Genomic DNA, 16213 nt, shown 5'->3' with positions numbered 1-16213 from the left:
TAACTTATTCATGGAATATGTATGGCATTGGGCTACAAGCATTTATGATATAGAGTCAAGTGAGTTTTTGTCATAACACATAATAAGATAGCCAACATCAACTAGAGGGTGACATATTATATAATTGTGTTTAAGTTGTTATATATGCACGTAGTCATCACGTGGTTGGGCTCTGAGAGTGAAGCCGCAGTGGCTGTGAAAAACCACGTGACGCGGTGATCCGGGTGTCAGTGTGGAAGAGAAACAGGTAAATTTTGAGTCTCTCGCTTATTGTCTGCGCGAGTCGGTTCGGCCTTGTTGTCGGCATTGGGGAATCGATTTAGGACGCGAAAGAGTTCGTGTTTTGTTTCCGTCTGATTAGGAGGTCGATATTAAAGCCTCCTTCGGTCGGTGTTATCTCCACATTTCTGACATCCAGCCTGGTCTTTGGTTAGTACCTCGCCTGTTCATTTTTTATCAATTGGGGCCTGTAGGCCTCGGTGAAGCCTCGGTGTCGAATGCACATGTGAACCGACGAGAGTCCGCCTCACCCCGGGGGGCGTGTGCCTTCCAGTTTAAACAAACGCAAATTACTATCGTGTCGATTAATCTAACGGACGATTTGCCCAGTCTCTCATTTAAGTTGAGAAACTATATAGTTGATTAGCCACCGGGAAAGTTTATTTTTTGGGCAGCATAATGATGCCCGATAACCGGCCATGAGGTTATTAAACGCGGTCAGGGCGGAAGCCACCCATTATGCAGGGCTTGTCTTTATTACTTTACTTATCAATAACATTTTAATACTATTAAAACCGTGTGTATGTGTGTGTTCATATAGGATCGTTGGATCTGCTTGTTTGAGTTTATACCGAGTTGCTTTTCCAAGGCCCATCGCCTGGACCAATCATAACCCTTCGTCTCTGAAGATTTTTGTATTATTATTAACTAACTTTAATATATTACAATTTGCTAACACCTTGACCGGTAAGTCAATATAGGATTCCCAGGATGTCGATCTAATGTAGAGCACCACGGGTAATGTTGGTTACCTGTTGGATGCCCATTGTACAGCCTGATTGGGTAACGTTACTTTTTTAATTTTATGCACAAGGCGATTTTATATTCCTTTAAATGGAAACAAATGTATTTTTAGTGCCTCTATTCTTAGGCATTTTCTATGTTATATCTAGCAAAGTATGTGTCTGGTGTTTTATGTACTAAAGTTATATGGTTTAGAAATGAAATCCTTCATATCTTTGATGTTGACAATGTGCCTACACCTTTACCCATGGGCTGTGTGATTGTTTTCACGTCTCCAACATACTCAGTGCGACGGGTGTATCCTCGCCCTCACCCGGTTCAAAGGCCGTTAAGCTTGTTTTTGTTGAGCTTTGTCCGTTAAGGCACGCTGTTTCCCGCGGCTGGTCCCGCGTGTTTCTGTCACGCTAGTTGATTCTGTGCGCTTTCTAATGTGCGCAGTTGCTTTCGGCCACCACATGCCCTGCATTTCCTCATGCGCAGAGCTGCTATGCCGTGGGCTGTTTGGGATAACCACACATGCAATATTGCATAACTTTCATCAGGTGGATTGCTTTTGGTGATGTTTTGTCTAAAAATCTGGCGTTGTGGTGGTTTTCGTTGTTTTAAAATATCGATAAACTAAAGTTCCGGAAGCGTATGCATAGTTGACCTGTTGAATTTTGACTTGTAAACATCGTTCTTTTGTGTGTGTGTGTGTGTGTGTGTGTGTGTGTGTGTGTGCTTGCTTTTTCTTTCACGTGTAATTGCGCAAAACAAAATTCCCAGAATTGAATTTGTATCGGTGTTCTGGTAAAGTTGTGCCATCGTTTTATGAGTAGAGCGTCGGACATGTGACGTTGATGTTTACTTCCAGTTTGGCTAATCAAAATGGCTACACAAGGTGTATCGTGTTTGTTTGCATCCATGTTTTGTTAAAATGATTTGTCTAGTCCATATTATGATTTTCTTTAGAGAGCTGTTAATAACATTTTCAATCTGTTTCTCTTTTAAAGGCGATATTCCATTGTAAATACTGTTATTTGTATATACTGTAAATGATGACTTCAGTGGGCGGAAGCCGGCCCCGGGGCAACTGGGAGCAGACGCAGGGTCAGACACAGAGCCAGTCACAGCACAAGCAAAGGCCCCAGGTAAATGTCTGGTAAACTTCTATTGCTGTGAACGCGAGACGGTGCCAAATATAATTTTTGTATTTCCATTAGCTCCAATAGCAAAAGAAAAATATCTGATCACATTTGACCACTTTCCAAAAGAGGGAGAAAATATTGAGAGATTGTTAGAGCAGTCAGAAGAAAGATGTCAAATTTGCTATCATTCCTTCAGCTGTTGTATAAAAAAAAAACCTTGCAACAGAGTTAATTCACTTTGTCATTTACTGCCACAGGACTTTAAAGGTCCTGTTCTTCGTGATCCCATTTTTCTAACTTTAGTTAGTGTGTAATGTTGCTGTTAAAGCATAAATAATACCTGTAAAATTATAAAGCTCAAAGTTCAATGCCAAGCGAGATATTTTATGTAACAGAAGTTCCCTTTCAAAGCCTACAGCGAATGGCCGTTTTGGACTACATCCCTGTACATCCTCCTTTAATGACGTCAGTAGAACAGTTTGACGACTAACCTCCGCCCACAAGAATATGCAAAAAAGGGGGCGTGGTCTTGTTGCTCTCCCACGTGGAGAAGAGGAAGTGTTGCGTTTGTAGAGTGTGTTTGTCGCCATGTCGTCCAGACGCTGTTATTTTCATCCCGGAGTCAAATTACCTTGGTTTGGCCTTCAGGGGCTGTAGTTTGAGCGCGTTCATCTCCCCGTTATGGTAAGAGGCGTGACCTTTCCAGGGCAACGTGCGCTAAACTGCTGTCAAATCACAACACGGGAACCGCTGGCACAATCAGAACTCGTTACGGATTTCTGAAGGAGGGACTTAATAAATTAGGAAATCTTCGAGCCGTTTTTAGGACAGTGAAAACAGCGGTATGCAGATAAGTAATTTGTGTGAAAAATACTGTGTTTTTTTACACGCGAAACATGAACACGTTATATTGCACACTGTAAACACAATCAAAGCTTCAAAAAATCAGGAAAAACGGGACCTTTAATACAAATTATAGCTTTAAAGGAACACGCTGACTTTTTTGGACTTTAGCATATTCACCCCAGAATTAAGCCGCGTTTCCACCGCAGGAACTTTGGGGTGGTACTCGGTGTGTTTCGACCGCAGGAACCAGGGTCTAAATGAAGTTCCGGGTAAATATTTCCCCCTCCAAACGGCCCTGCTCGCGTGGTAGTACTTTTTCAAAGTTCAGGAACTTTCGGGGGTGGGACTTGGGTGCTGAACATGCTGATCGGTTGAGCTCACACAGCATTTTATTTCAACCGGCATTTTTAAAAGTCTTGCGAGGTTCGTTCTGTGTTCAGTAAATATCAGTCTTGCTCTCTGTCCGATGACGCACTTTCTCTCAGCAATCGCACAGTCAATGTCCGTAATAGCTGTTAATAACATGCGTTGTCTTATTTTAAATCTAGCTTTACGAGCTTTCAGAATACGCTTTAGTATCAGTGCTCATCTCTTTTCCGCCGTTTTGTTAATTACATCTTTAGTAAACCAATACATAACTAGCAAAAGCAGCGCTGCTTGCATCTCCTCCACTTGTTATTGCAGACAGTATCGCACAAAAATGATTACTGTCCGCCGCTGACTGGGAGGAACAGTCGCGCACAGTCCCACGTCTCTGGACTAATTTGCCTAATCTTCATGGTACTTTAGACCGCAGTGGAAACGCAGACAGTAGCAGGTCTGGGGGAAAGGTTCCTGGTACACATTGTTCCGGGTAATTTTGGTGGAAACGGGGCTTTAGATAAGTTCTTACATACCATTCTCATCTCCGTGCGTGCATTAACTCTGTCTGACGCACTCACTGCTAGCCTAGCTTAGCACAAAGACTAGAGGTAAATGGCTCCAGCTAGCCTACTGCTCAACAAGTAACAAAATAACGGCAACATTTTCCTATTTACATGTTGTGATGTAACTATACTTACATCATGTACTAGGACCGACGGAAAATGAAAAGTTGCGATTTTCTATGCCGATATGGCTAGTAGCTATACTCTCATTTCTGCATAATAATCAAGGAACTTTGTGCCGTACCATGGGTGCAGCGGCGCAATATTACGCAGCGCCTGAAAGTCAGAGAATTATGGCACGCACCGAGATGAGAATGGTATGTATGGACTTATCTAACTCGGAGGGATTCGGTAAATAAGCTAAAGTCCCAAAAAGTCGGCGTGTTCCTTTTAAAATGAAAATGTGAAAAATGGTACGTAGTGATCAGGTAAGTTATGGCTCCTAATGCCACACCTCAAAGCCTTGACTTTGGCATAAAAAAAAAAAATAGTTGGACATTAAGGGCCTGTTTACACCTGCTCACTTTATGCGTTTTCTCTGATCGGATACCTATCCGATCGTGAAAAGACCAGGTGTAAATGCCCTACAAAACGCATTCGAGACTGATTTAAGTCTGATCGCTCAAACCACTTCAGGAAGTGGTCTGGGCTTGAAGATCGGATGTATATCTGTTTTGCGGGGACACATTTATGTACATGTAAATGGAATCTGTTAAAAATGGCCAAATCAATATCCAGAGTATACAAATTCTCCTGCCCAAGAACAGCAGCAGCAATTTCTTTAAAAAACATTTTTAATGTTACTTTAGGCTTAAGTGTTTTATGCTTGATCATTTTGGAATATATACAAGATGCCAGCTGATTGGTACTAGCTAACCAATTATACATTCTAATTTTGAAGGTATGAAGTTTCTGAAAGTGTTGAGATGAAAGGGAATTGAATAGAGCCCCTAAAGGGACATGGTGGTGAAAAAAAGTCAGTGCTTTTGCGCCCTACTAACCCCCACCCACCCCCGAAACTGCGTGTGGAACGTAAATGTTTTTACGAGGGAACGTAAAACATTTGCAAGAGAACGCAAAAGCATTGTCTTTTTTTTTTTTTGAGTGATGCAACATTTACTGTCATTTATTAGTCTGCAGTCAGTCTTTTCTCTGTCTCAGGACAGACAGCAGCACACCACAAACCCATCACTGCTCTATAGTGCTGAAGGGACAGTGTGTGCGCCACAGTAAAGTTTGAGCTGCTACCGGATACTCTCTCTCAGCCTCCGTCTGAGACCGAGAGCAACATAAGGCTCATATACTTGATTGACTCAAGTTTCCTTCATGTCCCTTTAGGGCCTCTGTAGTATTGTGTATATTGACAGTTTTTAGTTTGAAATTTAAGATGCACTAGTCATTAAATCATCAATCATACTTAACTATTTTCTCCTTTTTGTTCATTCAGGCCACCGCTGAGCAGATCCGACTCGCGCAGATGATCTCGGACCATAATGATGCAGACTTTGAGGAGAAGGTCAAACAGGTGAGTAGGGATCTCAACAGTGTGCCTCACCGGAAAATAATGGCAGGTTCTGCTTTACCCACATCCCAGTTTCGTGTGGTCTGTACAATACAGAAAAAGTCCATATTCTTTATTTGGAAAATGGCTTGACAGTAGCTTCTAATTGGTTTTTCCTTGGGCTATTTCTGATGCGCTTGTTCCTGCAGTTTCATTTTCAGACACGTACACACAATGCGCACACAATTTCCCTCACTGCTTTCTTTTATAGCTCTGACGGGGACCATATGTGCCAAAGTAAAGTTTGAGCTGCTACCGGATACTCTCTCTCAGTCTCACTCTGAGTTGGAGAGCAACATAAGGCTCATACACTTCATAGTTCACTCAATGTTTCCATCAGTCCCCTCAGCCACTTCTGTTTTCTTGTTGCCTTTTAAGTATATGCGCATTATATGTCGTACACCCATGTAGAGAAATCCCCAGAGAGCGAGAAGGTGCTTCCTTTACACTCACTGCACGTGTCTGAGAGTGAAAGAGAGAGTGATGCAGCACTGATTTACTCGAACTGCTTGTGAAATTACAGTCTGAATGAAAGATTTCAAATTATTTCATGCGTAAGTGCAGAGCTTAGGGTAACATTATCCACAATACTTGTAATCCCAAGACGAAATTCAGGTCTTAAAGGGTTAGTTCACCCAAAAATGAAAATCCTGTCACTTACTCACCATCAAGTTGTTCCAAAGCTGTGTGAATTTCTTTCTTTTGTTGAACGCAGAAATATAATTTTTGGGTAAACTATTTAGATTTATACTCTGCGTCCATGTATCTATACAATATACCTACGCAAAATATTGTGATGCTATGCTTATATCTTTTTTTTTTTTTCTTATTGCTCCATGTCTCTTTTCCAGCTGGTTGACATCACAGGAAAGGATCAGGATGAGTCCATGATAGCGCTTCATGACTGCAATGGAGACGTCAACAGAGCCATCAACATCCTGTTGGAGGGCAGCCCTGACACTGTGAGTTCAGGTTTGAGTTTAGAGGTAGAAAGGTTTGTGTTTGTAAGAGAAATAAAATGGCACAGTATCGTTTTTGTTTTGTTTAGTGTTATTATAGTTTTCTTTTTATATACGAATATATTTTGTATTAATTTATATCTTATTTGTTTACCTTGTTTTAGTAGTTTTGTTGTGCTTTAGTTTTATATATAATATATTAGCTTAATAGCATAATTTTTTCAGTTTTAGTTATTTCCTTCAACGTAAACGTTTCAATTAGTTGCCAATGAAATATTTAAAACTGAAGTTTTTCATGCATTTTATTTCAGCTTATTTTCACGATGACCTAAATAACTTTTTTAGGGGGCTTTCACATTGGGCATGTTTGCCACGGACCGAATCCAAGTGCATTTGTTCCAGATGCCACCCACAGTGTCGGTCTGTTTTAGGGCTGCCACTAACGACTATTTTTAAAATCGATTAATCTATCGACTAATTTCTAGATTAATCGGTTAATCTATCGACTAATTTATCACAATTTTATTTAAATTAAATTTAACTTGCAACGTTAGCATTCAGTAATGTACTATAAAAAGTATAAATGTAAACAAGCCCTTGACAAAATGTAAAACCAAAAGAGTAAAAATGTAAAAAGGTACAAATTTGTAAACTAACAAAACAAAAAAAAAGAGAACATCAGCGAATACTTTTTATATAGAATACTGTTGTCACGATACCAAAATTATGACTTTGATACAATACCAGACGAAAATACCTCAATACTGATACTGAATCGATACATGGCAAAAAACTGCAAAAGTAATTGAATATGACAGAACTTATTATTTATTGTTTTATCATTGTTTTAGGGTTAAAAAAACCCTATAAGCTCACTTGGCCGGCATGTTCCTGCCCTGTCCTGCTTCACACAGAGTATTAGGTCTGGCCCTTTAAGAGCTGCACAGACCAAATTCATTGTAACACCCGATTTCTCATTCAACTCTGTATACGTTCACTAAAGACATATCCGACTGCGTTTACCCGAATACTCGCCAGGACGTGCATTTTTACATTCTTTTTTTTACCATTCAAAGCCAATAATCCGCGAAACTGGCGTTGCGATCTGTCTGAGTGAAAGCCGCTTTTCTGTTGCTTTCTTTTTCCTGAGCTGCATTTATATATTTGACTGTTCTGCTTCCATTGTTTAGTGAATGGTGGAAGCAGAGCTCACACACACGTCCTCACTCCTGCTGTCACATATCGACGCAAATTAAGAAATGCTGCTCTCATTAGAGTGCTGTCAGTAAAGTACCGGTACTAATATAATTTCATATCGTACCCAACTTACCCAGTCGACTAAAAATATTGACGTCGACTAATTAACAGCGTCGACGCAGCCGATTGTATCAACCAATCGCGACAGGCCTAGTCTGGTTTCACACTCATTTGATTCTATTGAACCCTGGTGCATTTGCGTTCATGATGCATCACAAACTTGATAGAAAACAGGATGTGGGTCAAATTTTTTCATTGATTTGGTGCAATTATGCTCAGCAGTGAACGACACTAGGTGCGTTGCACGAAGGGGGCTTTCTGCTGCTTGCAAACTGACTCTATTGAGGAGACTGCAGATTGTGAGCCATTCATTTCTCATTTGCCACTCATATTGCACTCACTATTTATGATTACACTGCACGCTCACTCTCGCTCGTATCCCAGGTAAATCAACACCATTGTCATCCTCTACATGTTTTGTTGAACTAGTGAAGTCGTCAACATGCGCATGTTGTTTTACTTCCTGAGCAAGTGCGCACCTAAGTCTGAGTTGGTTTCACATTTATGCAAATCGCGCCACAGTTCCACCTACTACAGCTAGTCTCTGGTTCGCTACCCTGGTTCGCTCCTGAGTCCGCATGTCAGCTTTCACCAAGTGTGCCGTGCACGTCTTGAAAAATGAAGCCAAAGCGCCTCGATCGCCCCCAGGTGGTTGGTTTCAGTATAGCTCATAAACCCCACCCTCTCCATGCATTCTGATGGGACGCGAGACAAACTAAACAATCAAATTACACTTAAAATGATTTTTGTCATTTTGGGTAGTTATCACGCTTTTGTTTTTGTCAGTTAGTTATTTATTTGATGCTATAGAAACGGTGGTGTGATGACATGATTGACAGCTTCTGCGAGCGAAGTAGGCACCAACAGACTTTTTTCGGGAGGAGATTGGAGCTTTAGCTTTAATTTCAACATTTGTAACAGATACTGTGGGCGGGGTTTTGAGAGCAGGCTGTACTTCCTGCTCTCTACTGCGCAGACTCCGGTCCCAAATCAGCGCAAGATGTTAGCGCCATGTTCGGACATGGGTGACTTCACTTTACTCCAATGGATGATAGGGAAGTGGCGCCGTCCATCTTTGTTACAGTCTATGGCTTTCACATTACTCTTTTTTTTTTTTTGCTAATATGCTATTATTGCAAAGAAAACAGATCCTAGATTAGCAGTTATGGGCATAAGCAGCAGGTGGCAGTGGTTTGAGGGGGAATTATAATCTATAATCAAGTCCGTCTCCCTCGGTCCGGAGGGGGGTACAGGGAGGAATGTCCAAGGGGTCCGTGGCTAAGCCCCCCTGCAGTTTCTCTGTCTCCGGACAGACAGCAGCACAAACCCATCACTGCTCTCTAGTGCTGAAGGGACAGTGTGTGCTACAGTAAAGTTTGAGCTGCTACCGGATACTCTCTCTCAGCCTCCGTCTGAGATCGAGAGCAACATAAGGCTCATATACTTGATATACTCATATACACATGCCCCATTCTGAACTAAACTGCCCATGTGAAAGGACCCTTAAATTGTCCATCAAAATGTATTGTTAATTATTATTTTGACCTGATTCAAAGTGTTACATTTCTCACATTGCTCTTAACTCTTTCCCCGCCAGCTTAAAAAAAAAAAAAAAAAGTTGCTAGCCACAGCCAGGGTCTTTGATAATTTTCACAAAAATGACGTCGTCGGAGACAATCGAGAGTAGCTAGCGCTCTATAGAGCAGTTTGTCCGTTTAGGGCTACTGTAGAAACACGACGCTGTAAAATAGCGATTTCACTGTAAGGGGACCTGCGGTGTATATAGATAGAAATGGCTCATTGTTAGGTAATAAACATAACTCTGACATAATGAACCATTATGTTTTTATTATATTGCATTTCTGTTAATAGATCCTCATAAATACTACACACTGCACCTTTACATTTGCCTTTTGCTTAACAGGACTCTTGGGAGATGGTTGGGAAAAAGAAAGGAGTTTCCGGTCAGAAGGAAAGCACACAGACAGAGGGAGGAGATGAAGGAAAGGAGAACCGAGAGAGAGGAGGAGAAAGAGATGTGGCACGTCGCAGAGGAGGGGCCCCGCGGAGGGGCCGTGGAGCCAGTCGCGGACGAGAGTGTGAGTGGAGAGAACGCTTATGCACTTGTTGACACTCTTCATTTTAGTCTAAAAGACTTGATGCATACCCTCTATTGGAAAACAATGGCATGGTCACTTTCCTGCCGGAACACGCCCCCTCAGCCAGGACTGAGTGGTGGAAGAGCTGCTGCATGACTGGATTTAATAAGGGAAAATGCGAGTAAAAAAAACTGTTATTAGTTTAAACTAAAGGTTGGACTTGATATAGTGTCCCTTACAAAGATCCAGTGATCCATGGTTATTGACATGCAGCCAGGAATCGTGTTTTCCTGACATTTATTTGATTCTGATTTCGATACATCAATACTAGGGGTGTAACGATTCATCTACTACATCGATGTATCGATTTATATTCCTATGATCTAACTACATCGATCTGTGCTCGGCAAGTTGGCCTTCCAGACGACATATATCGATCTAACATCGTTTTAAAAGGTAATCAATCGATTGAATCGATAATAGGAAATAAAGCCTTTGATTTAAGCACGTCAGACTTTATATGGATGTTTTTTCTTAGCACTTTTAATGATAAAGGCGTTAAACGTTACTCGATTCAGTCTGCCTATCTGTGACATCATCGCCACGCACCAGCAGCAGCGCTAAGAAAACAAAACATAGCATGGCGGATGGCAGAGGAGAAGCCAACGAGCGAGAAATTATCAAGCCACCAGGAGAAAGAGCTACCTGTACTTTCAACCCTTGCTAAATGTTACCTGTGCATTCCTGGCACCAGTGTGCCAGCAGAGCGAGTTTTTAGTACTGCTGGCGACATAGTGAACGCACAGAAGTGTTCTGCGGTCAGATCATGTTGATCAGTTGATATTTTTGAAGAAAAAAAATTATGTAGAGTCATTGAAGAGTATTTGGTTACATTTTATCTTTTGTTAAATATTGTTTGTTTATTAAACTGAGAGTAGTAGCAGGTTCAGCCAGTTTATTCAACCTGAAGAAATGTTGGTTGCACTTTATTTTTGATAATAATATTGTATTTGTATTTTAATGTTGAAAAACAACAGCAAAAGTAGCAGGTAAACCTACTATTAATTAAACCTGAAGAGAAGTTAGTTGCACTTTATTTTTGATATTAATATTGTAATATTTTTATGTTGGAAAACAAAAGCAGAAGTAGCAGGTTAACCTACTGTTGAAATGTTGGTTGCACTTACTGTGCTTTTATTGAAAATGTATTGAAATTGAGAGCAGAAAAGGTTCACTTCCTGTTAATTCAACCTAAACTGTTGGTTGCACTTTATTCAAATAAAATGTGAATGCATTTGCCATTAATTGTTGTTTACTTGTTTGTTTATATCCATAATTAATTGGTACCTGATTCCCTTACAAGAAACAACAGGAATCTAGGAAACTTCACCTGCACTGACCAGTATCCAGATATTTATTTCAGTCACACAATATTGGCTAAAAAGTCACTGAATCGTTTCGGATCGTATCGTTCTAAATGAACCAATATCGTCCTTGAATCGTATCGACAACCTCAAATCGTGATACGAATCGAATCGTTGTTAAAACGAAGCGTTACACCCCTAATCAGTACATAAATATTTATCACTGTCAGTCATCACAATTTCTGTAAAATCAGAAATCCCGCATTTATATGCTGATGGGCCTATGTATTGAAGCATGTATGTCATTATTCAGAATTTCTGTTTTCCATTCTTGACATAGTCCTATTTTATTTTTATATCGCCTAGATAGTGCGCAAAAAGCGCTCCCTTTATAATCATTAAAAGCTTTCACTCATTCAGTGACTCATTTCATTCAATTTCGAAGGCTGCGTCCTCTGGGTGCGGTAAACGGAGTTTCCTTAATCAGAATTAAACGAGACGTCCTTCGTAGGACACACAGGCAGGAAGTATTCCGTTGCTATGCCGACACGTTCACAGCGTTGTTGCGCTCTCACGAGTTAAAGGGTTAGTTCACCCAAAAATGAAAATTCTGTCATTAATTACTCACCCTCATGTCGTTGGACACCCGTAAGACCTCCGTTCATATTCGGAACACAAATGAAGATATTTTAGTTGAAAGCTGATGGCTGAGAAAGGCTTCACACAGGCCTCCATTGGCATTCAGTACATTGACACTTCCAAGATCCATGAAAGGCACTTAAAACGTCGTTACAAAGTCTATCTCACCACAGTGGCTCTACAATAATCATACAATGCGACGACAATAGTTTTTGTGCGCAAAAAAAAATCAAAATAACACCTTTATCCAACTTGTTCTTGTCTTCCGTGTGCGCCTCCACGACGCATGCGCGAGAATATGACGTAGCGCCGGTGTTCGGGAATCGATGAAATACACACTTAAGCTCCATTTTGAGCACTACGCCGAGACCTAAAGCACGATCAATGTAGAATCCAACAGCTTAGACACGCGCGTCTTCCTCTGCTCGTAAACAAATCGCTTCTGGGTCATATGTCCGAACGCCGGATCTGCGTCATATTCTCGCGCATGCGTCGTGGAGGCATACACGGAAGTCGAGAACAAGTTGGATAAAGGTGTTATTTTGATTTTTTTTTGCGCACAAAAACTATTGTCGTCGCATTGTATGATTATTGTAGAGCCACTGTGGTGAGAGACTTTGTAACGACGTTTTAAGTGCCTTTCATGGATCTTGGAAGTGTCAATGTACTGAATGCCAATGGAGGCCTGTGTGAAGCCTTTCTCAGCCATCAGCTTTCAACTAAAATATCTTCATTTGTGTTCCGAATATGAACGGAGGTCTTACGGGTGTCCAACGACATGAGGGTGAGTAATTAATGACAGAATTTTCATTTTTGGGTGAACTAACCCTTTAAATTAATGAAAATGATTTATAACTTGAAAATGACTATGAAATGTTTCTTGCCTTGACAGCAAAGTACTGTTCTAAACATTTAAAAATCACTAAACACTTGTAATCCTGTTTACCACAACTATCTATTTGAGGTAATACAGCTTAAAAACAAAAACAAGCTTGAAACTAAAATTTAAACACCACATCTTCGCCTGCATTTATTTCTGCCGGAATTGTGATGCAAATGATGCACATCATGCGCACTCTGAATTCCTGCGAAAAGAGGGTGCATTCGGAGTGTCCTACTTACTTTTCTGAAATGAGACAGCCTTGATGCATGCAGCCTTCAAATTTGACGAGGACGCAGCCTTCGAAATGAGACGCAGCTAATGACACAAATCTCACAAACTTCTGTTATATTAATCAGTGAAGCTGACTACACAATGAATCTCTTATTTAAATAATGTCTATACTTAGGCCTGGTTTTGTGTTTTTCGCAGCATTCACACTGAAAGCCAATGCTGCGCCTCAGTCTTTTTGCCATTCAGTGGGCATAACCACAGTCACTCTGGCCAACGGTGACTAGGGCTGTCATTTTTGAGAAAAATCTAATTAGAACGGATATATAAATATCAAATATCAAGCAATGTATTCGAATATCTACGACCCGCACCCGTATCCGACACAGTTGGGATGTTTTCACCCGTTTCAGCAATATTCGCGGGTACCCGCACCCGTGCAGGACTCTGCATGGCACTTTAAAAACCGGATAGTTTATTTATAGTTCGATTACGGATATTTCACGTCATGTTCGAATGCATATTCGAATATTGAATAAAAAGTGACAGCCCTAACAGTGACCTCACATGCATACTCTCTATTAAACACAGCTTTTTAAGCGATGCAACATTTACCGTCATTTATTAGTCTGCAGTCAGTCTTTTCTCTGTCTCAGGACAGACAGCAGCACACCACAAACCCATCACTGCTCTCTCTATAGTGCTGAAGGGACAGTGTGTGCGCCACAGTAAAGTTTGAGCTGCTACCGGATACTCTCTCTCAGCCTCCGTCTGAGATCGAGAGCAACATAAGGCTCATATACTTAATTGACTCAAGTCTTGTGTCTTGGTTTTTCATATAAATCAGAAAATTGGGCTGCCCTGTCACAGTGAGGTAATGAGAAGGCAAAATAGATGCTATTATTCCTAAACACCAGAACCAATCATAAAATGTTTTGCCACTTTGTTGCTCTTGGCTCTGTGCAGCAGCAATTTTCTGATGCTTTTACTATTTTCCTGCTTTTAAATTTCCTCAAAATAAAGCTTGAATGCCACGTAATGCAAGTAATTCAGTGGGGGAAAAAAGGGAAAATTGTGTCTCTTCAGCTAATTCTGTCCTTTGTTCCCTCTCTTCAGTCCGTGGGCAGGAAAATGGGTTAGATGGGGCCAAGGCAAGTGGAATCGCGGGCAGAGGAATGGAGCGAGGCCGTCGAGGAAGGGGTAGAGGAAGAGGCAAGTTCTACTATTGGTAATGATTAGCTAGAATAAAAAGTTGGTTTTGGTTTGACTATCTTCCTGTCTTGCAGGTGGAGCTGGAAGACGAGGAGGGAGGTTTTCAGCTCAGGGCATGGGGTAAGTTTGTGTGCCTCCATCCAGGTCGTTCTTTTTGCATGTACACTAGAGATCCCCCAGAATGACAAGTTCTGGGAAACGCTGATGGTATTCAGCTAGCTAGTACAATTCATAAACTTGTGCTTCAAAAACTGTTAAAGGTATGGCACAAGTTTAACATAAAGTGCTGTTCTGGGTTTAAAGCCTGCTGGTGTGCTTATCTTGAGACTGTGCATTTATAGTCTTTAAACCTTACAGTTTTTAATGTGTTTTCCATGCAGAAGCTTAACCAGGTAAGTAAGGCTACGTTGACACTGTCAGTCCACATCCAATTGGAATCTAATCTAAATTTGACTGTCCGTACTGTCGCAACTGTTCGGTTCGGATTTGTGTGTACAATGGCGCTCTTTCGTCTTCCAGAATATCTGCATTTGTTTTCAATGGCAATGACGTTTCGTTGGTAGGTATGCGCCAAAAACCGTACAAATGTTGTCTTATTTACAACGTGAGTGACAACGTGTAGCCACCGCTGGAGTACTGCATCTAATGAGGCAGCGACAGAAATATAGGAGACTGGTATGCCTGGCCTTATGCTGTTGTCTTAAAACGTATCTCCATTAAATTGTCACTTTCTGCTCGTCCGGGACATTGCAACAACACAACCTTGTTTCTGCAGCGACTTTCAGCATGTTTCCTATAACGTCTGACATTAGTTTTATGTGGCGTTAGAAAGTGACAAACCATACGAAATCCGATCAGAGTGGTCATACTGAAACAGATTTCCAGAAATGCAATTTGAATAGGATTTCAAATCCTATGAATGTACCTATGTATGTGATTTTTCGCTGTTCGCATTTGTTAAATCTGATCGGATTTCAATCAAATATGCCCAAATCGGATTTGGACTGACAGTCTGAACAAGGCTTAAGAGCTATTGTGGGTTATTTGCTGCTTTTTGGTGCTATGCCCTTTTAGGCTTGTTGATTTAACTTGTTGAGTTTATTAAATTGTTTCATTGCAACTAGGGGTGGGTGGTAGAAAGGTCGACCTTTGAAAATCTTGTATTTTTTATTACTTATGCAAAATGCCACCTGATCGTATGGAATGTCTATGGCGAACATTTCATATTTCGAGAGAAAATGGACAAGCTTGTTAAAGCTATGTGATGTTGAAGTGAAGCTCTGCTACGCCCTCACATTTCCGTATGCACCTTCACTTCCATTTAAAAGTGAAGTGAAAACCAATTGAATTACTTTGAGTGGGGCATTACACTACCATTCAAAAGTTTGGGTTCTGTATGATCTCATAAAGAAATTAATACTTTTATTCAGCAAGGATGCATTAATTAAATAAAATAAATTAATAATAAATTAAATGATAAAGACATTTGTAATCTTACAAAGGATTTCTGTTCTTTTAAAGCGTTCTATCCATCAAGGAATCCTGAAAATATGTATTGCAGTTTCCACAAACATATTGAACACAGCGGTTTTTAATATTGTTGTTAATGCATGTTTCTTGAGCAGTAACTCGGTGTATTAGAATGCTTTCTGAATTATGTGAGACTGAAGACTTGAGTAATGATGTTGAAAATTCAGCTTTGCATCACTGGAATGAATTGCGTTGTAAAATGTATTAAAATGGTAATATTTCATATTAATGGTTTACTTGATTTGATCAAATAAATGCAGCCTTGGTGAGCATAAGAGACTTCTTTAGAAAGAAAAAAAAACATTACAGACCCTAAACTTTTCAATAAAGTGCCATCACATATTTTTTCTCATTGAACAAATGATTCTGAGCCGATATGGTTAAGTATTAAAAAAAAAATGTCAGTATTGATAACTGTAAATCTATTATTTAAATAAAACAACTGAGTATTTTTTTAAACCACTTTGGACCATTATTTTTGTCATTTTAATATTTCTCT

At 40.4% G+C, this 16213-nt stretch overlaps 1 protein-coding gene across 11 annotated transcripts in view; it reads left to right on the top strand.

The window, feature by feature from the left end:
- Positions 1–205: 205 nt before the first annotated feature.
- Positions 206–16213, top strand: part of ubap2l (ubiquitin associated protein 2-like) — a 40902-nt gene continuing 24894 nt past the window's right edge. For 7 of the 11 annotated variants that reach the window (XM_079828767.1, XM_079828763.1, XM_079828762.1 and 4 more), the window contains exons 1-7: positions 230–429; positions 2016–2153; positions 5370–5447; positions 6335–6445; positions 9684–9858; positions 14089–14184; positions 14259–14304. In XM_079828767.1, the coding sequence (XP_079684893.1) occupies positions 2058–2153; positions 5370–5447; positions 6335–6445; positions 9684–9858; positions 14089–14184; positions 14259–14304 (602 nt within the window). In that variant the 5' untranslated portion in view covers positions 230–429; positions 2016–2057. Of the gene's footprint in view, positions 430–2015; positions 2154–5369; positions 5448–6334; positions 6446–9683; positions 9859–14088; positions 14185–14258; positions 14305–16213 lie in introns of all 11 variants that reach the window. The other 4 variants (XM_079828768.1, XM_079828765.1, XM_079828761.1 and 1 more) reach the window with 2 other exon arrangements.

Source organism: Gobio gobio (genome assembly GCF_949357685.1).
Source record: "Gobio gobio genome assembly, chromosome: 11".
Classification (NCBI taxonomy): domain Eukaryota; kingdom Metazoa; phylum Chordata; class Actinopteri; order Cypriniformes; family Gobionidae; genus Gobio; species Gobio gobio.
Note: the sequence above shows the minus strand (reverse complement) of the source record. Positions and strands in the feature narration are given on the sequence as shown.